The sequence below is a fragment of the Zingiber officinale genome, chromosome 5A (assembly GCF_018446385.1).
Source record: "Zingiber officinale cultivar Zhangliang chromosome 5A, Zo_v1.1, whole genome shotgun sequence".
Taxonomy (NCBI): Eukaryota; Viridiplantae; Streptophyta; class Magnoliopsida; order Zingiberales; family Zingiberaceae; genus Zingiber; species Zingiber officinale.
In genome coordinates, this window is record NC_055994.1 from 94,773,248 (window position 1) to 94,785,636 (window position 12,389).

Sequence of the window (12,389 nt, forward strand, 5' to 3'; positions counted from 1 at the left end):
ACTAAAACTTATTGTTAAATAATAAGTAATTAAAAATATTATTTTTTCAATGATATTATTAATTAATACCTAATTTATCTATATTTGCATATGCATATAAGAATTTAAGCGTGTACGATAAAAGGGAAAATGCATTCCAGTGATAGTTTCATACATTGCCATGAACGCCCAAGTTACATAAATAAGAACAGAAATTTTCTTTGTGATTGAATATCTAAGTTGCTTCCAAAGCAATTATTTCATTATCAACGTCTCCACACATCATAAATAAAATAAAATAAAATGAAATGGAATTCAAAACATGACTAACAGTTACTAAGAACACAACAACAGGACTACATTTTCAGTAACTCATCGAGTGTTTTTGGATGATCAAAAAGCACTCTATATCATGGCTGACCAAGCAAGGATGGCCTGTAGAACACCTGACTCTGCGCTATCTCGATCCTTTCGCGAGGATCGTTCATGGTTTCATCTCTTAATGCTTGAAGAATGGCCTGCGCAGGCGACTCCCTGGAAAGTAAGCGATAAATATCAAGCAAGAAAGCTGAGAATTTGATGAACAAATGCTCTCTACAAGCAATTCTCCACTCTACACAGAATGTTGAAACTTGAAGGTTATCGAATGGTTCATACCTCCGGATAAGTATCTTGTAGAGTGTTTTGAGAATAGGACACAACTCGGCCGGAGCAATTGGAGTTTTCACCTCCGGGTGGAACACATTTAGACTCGACTGACTGAGTAGCTCGTAAAATGCACCGATCGCAGAAACACCCTGAGGGAGAAGAATGCAAAAGTTAGTTAGCTTCAGAAAATCAACATTCAACTGAAGAGGCATACAAACATATATACCTGAATCATTCCTTTCCCTTTGATGCTGTCACCCATATCAGGACTCAGTTCTCCCTTGGCGAGCATTTGCCCATACCACGCATTGCGCCCCTTTAAGAGAGTCACATATGTATCGGACAACAAGGGACCGGCTAGTTTTTCCGGCTGTTCGGCTAACAAATGAGTAATAAATATCATCTCAGATGTGCAGTGGGCAAAGTAGACTGATTTGCTTGTTGCACTCTCATTTGTCAGGGCTGCTACCATGCCTAGAAAACAAATTAGTTTATCATATGGATGCTAGATATAAGAGAAGTTTTCACATTGGGAAATTTATCTTAGTAGAAGAAATCTCTTCAAAATGTAATCAATTGACAAGTCTTTTTGTTTTCTTTGTGGATAATAACAATGAAGCTTACTTCTAGATCCATAAACAAACTATGTTGTTAATTAGGATAACATATGACAAATCGGTATGTGCATTCGTTAACCACACTTGTGCTGAATCAAGCAATCCAACAAGGTTCATACAGAAAGAGAAAGAAAAAACTTACCAGCGCCGATGGCATAAACATTCTTCAATCCACCCATAACTTCATGAGTGATCAGATCACTGTTATCCCACACGATAAAATGCGGCTGCCGTAAGAACTTGGCAAGAGGCTTTCTCCACTTCTCTGCCCCGCAGATTCGTGCATTAGCGTACTCCTTATTGTATATCTCTGATGCAATGTTAGGTCCTCCTAGATAAAGAATGTTATCCATCGGAACCCTGGCTGTAGTTTCACACCAAAACACAGATCAATTATGGGAAGAGAACAGGTTCTACCTTCCTATTCATGCTCAAAGTTTCTAAATTCAGTAAAAACAATGAACTTGCAGACTGAAATATATGCTAAGAATGAGTGGAGAAATTTACTTGCAGACTTGATCATCTGAGTAGGCGTTATGATATGCGGGATGGGATCTAAAGCTGCTTCGATGCCCTTCGCGAGAGAAATGATAATTGGAACACTGATCCTCTCCTTCCAATACCTACTGATCTCCTCAAACACTTCCCTTGTTTCAGTAGATGGCAAGCCATTCACCACAATGTCAGCATCCCACACTGCTTCTTGCAGGTTGGTGACGACCTTCAAGGGACAAAGTGGCGTCTCGATCATATTCAAGCAGAAGCCATCCTTCAATATCTCATCCGCATACAGAATCCGGTCGCCGAGCCGAGCTTCGACATACTTCAAGTAGGCGCATCTCCTGATCAACCGGCGCAGGACGTCCTCTCTTGAATTGATGACCTCGAACAGATGCTCAGCTGTGGCCCGATCGACCGACCGACCTGGCCGCCTCCATATCCTGATCTGAACCTTGTCGCGGAGATGGCCGTAGGCATCTTGCAGGAGAGCAGCAAACACACTGCCCCAAGCTCCGGCGCCGACGCTGACAATCTTTAGGAGATCGCCGTCGGACTTGCTGAGAATGCGGCGGAGCTCGTCGAGCCTTTCTTCCGCGCCGTTGGAGTGGTGAAGGGATCCATTGGAGAGGACATTATTGTGGCTTCGTTCCACAGCGCCGACCATTTTCTCTCAAACAGCGCACGGTTCTACCTGCCAAGCAAGAGCTAAGAAATAGATGAGCAAATACCTTCGATGCAGAGAAATCGGGGAGCTTGAAGAAGTAATCTGTATGCCTCGTCCTAAACCCTAGAGTTCCAAAGCCTCAAATATCACTGCAGATCTCCACGGCCAAAAGAATTAACCAGCTGCGAATCGGCAAGAAATCGCCTCAATCGCCCAACCTTATCCGTTTCCGACCAAGTCAGAGGCGGTGACGGCACGAGTAAATCGGGGACGCAGCTTCGGTATTGCCGCCAGGCGCCGAACTTCCCATCGACCCCCAACTAATAATAAATAAAGGTAGAAACTTTGGCGTCGGAGCCTCCAAAGCGAACTGACGTCAACCTAAAAGCCTTACCTGGAACCGCCCATTGCTGGTTGGTTGAAGAGGACGATGAGGTAGTTGAACGCCTTCAAAACGCCCAAATGGTGGGGGAAAGGGGAGATGATTAATTTGCCGATCGAGATCGCCAAGATCCCACTTTGAGCCTGGTTCGCTGCGGTTGGGGGGATGAGGACGCGCGACTGCGCGAGGGAGAATAAAGGCTTGAGCTTGGTAAAAGGCAGGCAGAGGATAATCGAGCTCGGGATTTGAAGGTGGTTGGAAGTTGGAAGCACATTAAAACCTTGTGGTGTTGTCACATGCGTGTCTTGCTTCATTGATGGTATATTTGTTTCATTGAAATACTTCATATGAATGATAAAATTGTCTACTACAAAATGCATGCTCAGCCGACGACAACACGTCGATACGAACGAAGAAATCTAATCTAATCAACGAGATCGCTTTCAAGTTTCAACAACCGTCAAAATCCACCAAACAAGTCTTATCGTTTGACTATTTGGACTTGTTCGTTGAATTTTAAACAGTTAAATTGTGGTATGAGTTTTGGAAGATTGGCTTTTGAGAATGGGCCTGTCATTATTGGGCCGATAAATTACGGTTTCTAGGACATCGACAACGCATATATATTAATAGAATGTTATAAACTTATAATACCTTTGATATTAAATCCCATTATTATAAAAGAGTGTTATAATACCTCTTTACTTGAACGCGTTCAAGTAATGTAAGATGAGTCAGTCAGATTTAATTTATTAAAAAAAAAATATTTTAATATTAAAAATTAAATAAAACAGTTAGTTTTTTAATCGCAATTGTTGTATTTCAATTTCATAATTACATGATAATTTTAAATAAATTTTGTTTTCTTAATTTTATAATTTTAGTTGCTTAGCTGTATTACAGCTTTTAGGACATCCACAATGCATATATTAAGTAATGTAGGGTGGGTCAGTCAAGTTTTATTTATTAAAAAAATATGAATTTTAAAATTAAAAATTAAATAAAACAATTAGTTTTTTAATCGTAATTATTGCATTCCAATTTCATAATTACATGATAATTTTAAATAAATTTTGTTTTCTCAATTTTATAATTTTAATTGCTTAGCTGTAATTTTTTCCCAACTTTATAATTATTTTTTTGTCAACATCTATTTTATTTAATAAATATATTTTAAGATATGGTATAATTTTAAGATAATTGAATGGACTGTTAGATTCATAAATAATAAGTGATAATATTGAAAGAAATATAGTTGAAAGAGATATGTTATTATAATAAATATATGATAGTAAATTTTATATTTTTGATGAGTTGATAAATGTTATAATAATGATACATTGTGATGCTTAGAATTAATATTAATTAGTATTTTTAATTTTAAGATTAACAAACTGTATCTTTTCTGTTCTCTTCCACAATACATCATTTTAGACCGTTCATCTTCCACACAGAAATGGACGGTTCTGATGCGAGCTTTGGGTATCATCAACGATTACGGTAGATCCATGCCTCTGATAGGAACAAGCCAACAACCCACAAGATCCCGCATACTTTAATTCCTGCGAGCGAATCAGGACCGTCAATATCCAATTCAACGGCTTCAATCTGAATTTTCTTCATCCGACGGCTGAAAAAGGGCACTTCCGCATAGAAACCAGCTGTCCAAGCAAGGAATCGATGCTGACATGGTTGGTTTCCTCATCGAGCCGTCCGTATAGAAATGGACGGCTAATATAGCTTCCCCAATTGCTCCATGGAAGAAAAGGGAGATAGCAGGGAGACGAGGAAGACCTCATTTTCGCTGTTGGTTCCGTCGATAGGGGTCAAGCCAATCAGTGATCTCTCTGCCAGATCCAGTTCCGAGCGATTCCTACTCTTCTCGCGACGATTTCCATTCCCTTGTGGTATAATAGTTCTCGAGTTCTTCAATTTTTTGTTTTTGGTTTCTCGGGTCTTGTTGGAACTGGAAGGCTTGGAAAACAGGCTTTCTTTTGGTTCTATGGGTCTTTTTTTTTCTCCTCTTTGTCGATAGGGTTGATAATTTACTATGATTTAAATTTCTTATGCTTGGAATTAGACGAGGAAATTGAATTGAAGGTGATCGATTAATGCTCTTTTCGTGTTCATGTTGGAAACTATTGATTTAGGGCTTTTTTATCCAAAAAATAGTTTGTTCTCTCTTCACCACGTGCCTTTGCTTGTTCTTTTAGGAGTAATAGATGAAATTGAGGTTGCTAGTAAATCCTTTTGCTTGATTGTTAGTGTAATAGTATCTTTTACTTACATTGAATTATGTAATATTTACTGATTCTTCTTTAATTTGTATGGCCACTTCTTGATTAGTTTCATAGTGTTGTTGTTCATTTTTATTGAAAAAAACAACTTCTTGATGAGTGAATCATAACACATGAGCATGATATATCTTGATTTAGTGGCGTGTTTGAAGTGTTTCTTTTTTGCATCTGTTAATGTGCTATTATTTTATTTCTATCATAAGCAACTAATTCTCTTAGCAATCAAAGGAAACTTACTTCAGGCATGGGCTATAGTTTGATATTAGTTGTCCTAGTTATGATAATCCTTCAAGAGTTTATTTTCGTACCATTTTTGTTCTCGTTGAAGTGAGAAAAAACTTGTATCTTATTTTCGTACCATTTTTGTTCTCATTGAAGTGAGAAATCTATATATTTTTTTCATGGTTTTTTTTCTATCTGACCTTGATCTAGGTATTGTTTGAGAAGTCAATAGAAGAGGGTGGAACATGTCAACCAATTTAGCGACACACTGGTGTTACCAGTGTAATCAAAGAGTTCAACCTCGTGAGAGGGACATGGTCTGTCCCAATTGTGATTCTGGTTTCGTGTTAGAATATGATGAGATGGAGGCTACGATGAACCACTTTGCTGGAATGGATTCTGGTGGCTTTCAGGATCCGTTGATCAGGTTGATGGAGGCATTCTCTACTTCGATGAGAGAGGGAAGAGTAGGAAGGAGGCACCATGGTGGACTCATGAGAAGACCCTATGCCAATTCGAACTTTGGTATGGAATTTGGCCCAGGTCCTTGGTTGGTTTTTAGGGGACAAATTCCATTTCATGCGTTTGACGATCACGGGTTGGAAGTTCTTCTCAATGGGCAACAGGGTCTTGGAGTCCGACGGGCTGGCATGTCAGACTATTTTGTTGGACCGGGGTTGGATGAACTGATGGAACAGATGATGCATAACGATAGGCGTGGTCCACCACCCGCCTCGCAATCATCTATCGATGCTATGCCCATCATAAAAATTAACCAAAGACATCTACAAGGCGATTCACACTGTCCAGTTTGCAAGGAGATGTTCGAAATAGGGTCTGAAGCCCGAGAGATGCCATGCAAACATTTGTACCACTCCGAGTGCATCATCCCATGGTTAGAACAACATAATTCCTGCCCAGTTTGCCGATACGAGATGCCCACTCTAGGTTCTGGGAGCTGTAGGAGTTCAAGAAGGAACACACAAAGCTCAGGTAGCAGTAGTAGCAGTTCCAGAAACAATGGACATCGCCGCAGGAACCTGTTTTCCTACCTGTGGCCCTTCCACTCTTCAAGCTCTAGTTGAACTTGGTCTGTGTAGGCAACCGTTCTGCTCTACTTTTCTCTATAGTACTATTGAATTGGTTGTTGTCGATAGCCTTAAATACTGATAATCTCTCTGGCCTTGCTGAAGTATGTTGTATTTCCATAATTTCTATATTGTTTAGAGCTCTAATGAATTTACTTGCTGAAAAGGAAGTAATTCATAACAAAATAGTCAAGATTGCCTCTTGCTTTAAATATTCAAGTAAATGCTGTCAGTTTCAATTAACTCAACAACATTTTTCTTGTGTGCCAAATATTTCATATGGTATTGAGCTTATTCAGTTTTTCCATGGTGTTCTGTATTCACTTATCTCTTAAGCTTGTTTTAATGTGGTTGTCATTGTAATTCTGTTCTTGTTCTTCTTCTTCTCGATTAGTTTTGATCAAGAAATGAGATTTTAGACCTTAATTCTGTTTCCTATTTTCCTCAAATGATAATATTTTTATTATTTTCTTTTCAAGTAATGTGAACTTGACTTTTAGAAAAGCCAACTCTATTTGCCCCGTGTATTGTTTTAGTTTCATTAAAGCCATTTACTTTGATTAGTTTTAGGTAAAATCTATTCTTATTGCTCTGATAAATTTAAATTTATTACCAGACAACATTCACATCTTAATTGAATACTGATAATCAGAACAATTAAAATTCTTAAATCAACAAAAGTGATGAAGCTATTTAATTTTGCTAGTTGAAGGTAAGAGCATCAATTAGTTTTCCTTTCAACTATAATTATCTTTAGCCAAGGTTAATGCCTTTTCAATAGAACTATTTACTTTTTGTTAAAAAAAAACAAGAAAAGAATAAATGAATAATAGACAGTTTAAAGGTGATCAAACTAGAGGTACTTTTTGATGACTTTGAAATTAAAAAAAAATAACTTTTTGATTTTTTCCCCCTTAATCAAATTCTAAAATGTATCTTTAGGGGAAAAGGATATATGCCTTCGTTAGTCATCATCTATCATAACAAATTCTCGACATTTTGTACATGTTTCAACTCAATGATCGAGATGATGGCGTGCTGAATTAGTCATCTTATTTATCAGATAATAAAAGTTGAATACTTTTATTATTAAAAAAAAAATCATGTACTCGAGAATTTAGAGGGCATTTGGTTCTTTCCTAGGAATCGGAATCGGAATCGGAATGGAAATCATTGTATTGTGGAATGAGAATGGGTATAAGTATGGATATTACTTTTAAAAGCAATGTTTGATTAATTGCATCTTTTCTATCAGAATAAATCAAAATTTTCTTTTTTACCCTTAAAGGAAAATAAGAGAAAAAATTAGATGTGAGAGAAAGATAATTGTGAGAGGAAAATATGATGAAAGAGAATGATGAGAGAGAAAGTACGATGAGAGAGAAAGTGTGATGAGAAAAAATGAAGAGAGAGAAAGTGTGATGAGAGAAAATGAGAAAAGAGAGTGTGATAGGAGAGAGTATGATGAGAGAAGATGAGAGAGAAAATATGATGTGAGAGAAAATATGATGGGAGAGGATGAAGACAGAGAAAATGTAATGAGAAAAAATGAGGAGAGAGAGTGTGATGAGAGAAATTAAGGAGAGAGAAAGTATGGTGAGAGAGAAAGTATGATGAGAGAGAAAGTGTGATGAGAAAAAAAAACAGTGAGTGTGATGGGAGAGATTGAGGAGAGAGAAAGTATGATGAGGGAGAAAGTATGACGAGAGAGAAAGTGTGTTGAGGAAAAAAAGGAGGGAGTGTGACAGGAGAGATTGAGGAGAGAGAAAATATGATGAGGGCAAAAATGTGATGAGAAAAAAAAAAGAAAAGAGAGTGTGATGGGAGAGATTGAGGAGAGAAAAAATATGATGAGAGAGAAAGTATGATGAAAAAAAAGAAGAGAGTGCGATAGAAGAGATTGCGAAGAGAGAACGTATGATGAGAGAGAAAGTGTAATGAGAAAAAAAAAAGGAAAGAGAGTGTGATAAGAGAGATTAAGAAGAGGGAAAGTGTGTGATAAAATGATGAGAAAGAAAATATGATGAGAGAGAACAAGGAAAGAGAAGTGATATGAAAGAATAAATAAATAAATATATTTTGATATTTGATATTAAGGGAGAAAATTTTAGTTTTAGGTCAAGGGTATTTTTGGAATAAAGGAATATTTTGATTGATGAAAATAGGGTAATAGCTCATTGAAGGGGAGGTACATGGGAATGAGTTATTACCCAATTTCAAGGATTCATTCCCTTATTTGCATTCCTATTCCTATAATCCAAACATTAACAATGACAATCAATGATTTTCATTCCCATTCCCCACTCCTATTCCCCTAAACCAAATGCCCCCTTAATCATACACCATTTCTTGGGACACTTCGAGAATTAGAGGGAGGGGGTAATTAGCTCCATTCGCTTCGTCAATGATGATTTGTAATGGAAGACTCGAAGCAAATGCTAACGTCTTGATTTACTTGGTATCCATCTAAACCAGGTGACTAATCCAAGGATTCGGCCCCTCTCTCACATATCCACTATAAAATAATTCCTTCTCGAAAACACTCCGAAGGTGGAGAAACTTCGTACAAACTCTCAACAAGAAGTAAATACAATAATATAAATGGAAAATCTCTTCTTGTTTGATCTCTTATAGTTTATAAACACCTCTTAAACCATGGAAGTGCAACAACACTTGTCTCCAAGAAACTTTAAAAACTGGAGACAATGGCGGAGATGATCTCGGAGAGAAGGGTATAAAGAGTTGCGACGAAAACACCCTTTATCTGCGCGCTTTAGGGTGATACCAATCGATTGTCACATCGAATTCTTGTTCAAACTTGTACAACGGTAATAATCCAATCGATTGGAGTAGCTTGATCGATCAGTTGATCAATCCAGTTGCCTTTTGTGTTTGTGCGAGAGCTCTCGAAATCGATTAACCAATCAATTTTTCTTTCTTCGTGCCATCGCTAGAAACTCAGCTCCAATCGATCAACTGATTGATTGGAGTAGTCCCAATTGATTGGACCACCAATGGTCGTGACACTTCCCGACTTTGGCTCAATCAATTTCCCAATTGATTAACCAACTTTGACTTGCCTAACCAAGTTTAAGGTTTCCTTGCCCAACATCCGATTAACCTTGATCTGTTAGGACTTTATCACTAAGTATCTAGTCAATCATTTGACCAACTTGAACTTTATATCCTTGTGTCAAGTATTGGTCAATCTTGACCCACTTAGATTTATCACTCACCAAATGTCTGGTCAATCCTTTAATCCACTTGTATTTCCACTCGTGTCAAGTGTTCGGTCCTCCATGACCCACTTGGACTTTCATATACAGATATCTGGTCAACTTTGATCAACCTAAATTTTCATTACCTGGCTTTACTCATCAGGACTTCCTCACTGTTAGCTTCACTCATTAGGATTTTTCACCATCTGGTTTCACTCATTAGGATTTTCTTATTGTCTAGCTTTACTCACTAGGACTTTTCACATGAGTTTAATCACAAGGACTTTTCTCACTGTCTAATTTCATTCACTAGGGTTTTTCACCTGACTTTATTTATCAGGACTTTTTTCACTGCCTAACTTCACTCACCAAAACTTTTTCATACTAAGTATCCGGTCAATATTGACCAACTTGAATTCTCCTTCTTCTGCTAATCTTTCCGTTGGTCTTACCCTTGTCTAACCCCCAATTAGAACTTTTTAAGTCAAGTATCCGATCAACATTGACCCACTTGACTTTTGGTCAACTTTTGGCCGTCAATCTCTCAGATGAACAATTACACCAACAATCTTCACATACTGTTAAAGATCAAAACTTAAACATCAAAACTTAAACTTAAACTTAAGCCAACTCAAATTTAACCAACTTGATTAACTTTAACCCATAAAAAATTACATCAACACCGTTATGGGAAGGGGAGTAGTTATATTCTCTTTCGAATAGTCATTTGTTGTAAGTCGATAAGTAGTTATTTTGAAGGGGGACCTTGAACAGCCCCTACAACTTGACCAGCAAAATTAAACTTAAGTTGGTCGAATCAGACATTTGTTGATTCTCTAGTGAATTGAGTGTACTAAAAGACCTTGTCTGTTAACTCACACCCAACCACCTTAAATAGCTCTAGCAACTCTTCCAATTCCCATGGCTTCCACCACCTCCATTAAGCTGCCTTCTTATCAGAGGCTCAAGGAGCTTCTGCATGAGGCTGAGGAAGAAGATGGATTGTTGGAGGTCTTTAGAGCTGCTGAATGGACCCCCGGGAGAAGAAACGGTCGGCTTAATCGGAGCAAGCGATGCCGGCTGCGGTGGCCGCAGGCGAAGGTGGGCGGGCTGAGGAGGAAGGCCAGGGCGGTGAGCGCAGCAGTGAAGCGGTCACTGGCTGAGCTGCTGAAGAGGCTCAGGGAGGCGAAGCCACCGTGCCTTAGGCAACTCGTCGCCGGCAAGTCCTCGTCCATGCCGCCGTCACCGGCTCTGCCACATCCCTAGAAGCCAAGCCATCTCAACCTCATCCTGCTGCTAAATGCCACATCTGAGTTGTGTGGGGCATTTCGTCGAACAGGTGGTGGGAGGAAATCAAGGCATATTACATGCTTTTGAAATCGATTTGTTTTGTTTGATTGTAATCTCACATTTGAAGCTAACAAGAGTTGGCCTGATCAAGAAACACGTGCAAACTTCTCAGTACAGGAAGCAAAACCAGCAGAGAAGATTCATATCAGTATATATATATACCACCGTCGCCGGCGACGACATTTCCGAGGTCGCCGATGGGGTCGCCAGGGTCGCCGTGTTCTTCTCCGGTGGGATTGTAGTGCGGCCCTGATCAAAGATATAGATGATGGCAAGAGATCCACCTCAGTACGTTAAATGAAGAACGAAAAACAGAGCAAGAACCAGTAGAGACGCTGAAATGGACAACACCGGCGACGCCACTGTTGCCAAAGCCACAGAGAACAACAACAGCTTTAGCCTTCTTCCTGCTCGATTCATAACAAAACATGAACAGAATGCGTTTGGAACATCAGAAACTAAATAGGAATAAAGAAATAATATAGTTAATTATTGCAGCGTACACGTGTCCAAACCTTGTGTAACATCATCTCAACACAAAGTTCTCCAAATGACAATGGTTACATGGTTCCCAAATAAGATAAATCACCCTACAAGATATTGCGCCTTGGTGAATCTTATTTTCCCTATATAATAATCTTCTCGAATGAGTCTAGTGGTTAGCGAATGAGATATTATTATCATGAGATCTGAGATTTGAATTTCAATAAAATCGAGGTAAATGTCTTTCTTATGTGCTAATCACTATTCTAAAGATTAATAGTCATCCATGATTTATCTCCTCCGTGTTGACTCTGTGACGGATTGATAGAGATATTGAGGATGAATATATTCACTTTTTATCATCTTATTTTCCCTTTGCAGTAGCGCTGAAATATCTCATATAATTTAGTGATGCAAGTGATATTAAAATTATGTCCAATCATGTTTGAGCCTATTAAAAAGAGACTTAGTAATGGTACATTCAAAGAAAATAGGGATATTAGACTCATCAAACCGGTGGCTTAGGGCATATGTCTTATTCGGTTCATATGACACACTGTTTGCTGTCCTTAGCTTATCATGAGCAAGCAACTAAGCTGTGAATGGATGGTTTAGTAACATACATTGCTTCTAAATCACCCTAAACCAAGAGACTTTGGACATACTTACGTCTCAAAGCTATCCCATTTTACTTCATTGTAAATTATTCAATGAGTTTCATGTTTACCGCACCTGCTGAGGGCCTGAGGTATTCCCTCTAATGTACGGTTTAATAAAGGCTTACTCCTAAATTTATTGAAACTGTAAAAGTCGGTGATGGCTTTTAATGAGGGTCAGTGAAGGAACACGAAATAATTATGGACCAAATGAATTGGTTGTGATGATTCACAAGGTTACAAATTAATTCTACTGTGGTCCAAGTTGTGAAATGACAACTGGA

The 12,389-nt window shown here is 38.4% G+C and overlaps 2 protein-coding genes across 3 annotated transcripts; one reads left to right on the forward strand and one right to left on the reverse strand.

The window, feature by feature from the left end:
• Nucleotides 1-206: 206 nt before the first annotated feature.
• LOC121981059 (probable glycerol-3-phosphate dehydrogenase [NAD(+)] 1, cytosolic) lies at nucleotides 207-3,100 on the reverse strand. 2 transcript variants are annotated; one of them, XM_042533402.1, is made up of 7 exons: nucleotides 2,804-3,100; nucleotides 2,628-2,729; nucleotides 1,752-2,436; nucleotides 1,387-1,608; nucleotides 854-1,101; nucleotides 637-776; nucleotides 207-513 (listed from the first exon to the last, which is right to left on the reverse strand). In XM_042533402.1, exons 3-7 carry the CDS (start codon nucleotides 2,407-2,409, stop codon nucleotides 390-392), a joined length of 1,392 nt encoding a protein of 463 aa, XP_042389336.1. In that variant the 5' UTR covers nucleotides 2,410-2,436; nucleotides 2,628-2,729; nucleotides 2,804-3,100; the 3' UTR covers nucleotides 207-389. The 2 variants fall into 2 exon arrangements, with proteins under 2 accessions (XP_042389336.1, XP_042389335.1); XM_042533401.1 differs by having other exon boundaries at nucleotides 2,520-2,729; nucleotides 2,804-3,099.
• A 1,444-nt stretch (nucleotides 3,101-4,544) lies between these two features.
• LOC121981060 (probable E3 ubiquitin-protein ligase RHC1A) lies at nucleotides 4,545-6,662 on the forward strand. The gene is made up of 2 exons (XM_042533403.1): nucleotides 4,545-4,698; nucleotides 5,521-6,662. Exon 2 carries the CDS (start codon nucleotides 5,556-5,558, stop codon nucleotides 6,393-6,395), a length of 840 nt encoding a protein of 279 aa, XP_042389337.1. The 5' UTR covers nucleotides 4,545-4,698; nucleotides 5,521-5,555; the 3' UTR covers nucleotides 6,396-6,662.
• Nucleotides 6,663-12,389: the final 5,727 nt, after the last annotated feature.

Excerpts from the sequence above, each read along its gene's own strand:
- LOC121981059 (XM_042533402.1), bottom strand. The coding sequence starts at position 2,409 with ATGGTCGGCGCTGTGGAACGAAGCCACAATAATGTCCTCTCCAATGGA. Across the intron at positions 1,609-1,751 it reads TCAGATGATCAAGTCTGCAA|CCAGGGTTCCGATGGATAAC; the intron begins GTAAATTTCTCC and ends GTGAAACTACAG. Across the intron at positions 514-636 it reads TACAAGATACTTATCCGGAG|GGAGTCGCCTGCGCAGGCCA; the intron begins GTATGAACCATT and ends CTTACTTTCCAG.
- LOC121981060 (XM_042533403.1), top strand. The coding sequence starts at position 5,556 with ATGTCAACCAATTTAGCGACACACTGGTGTTACCAGTGTAATCAAAGA.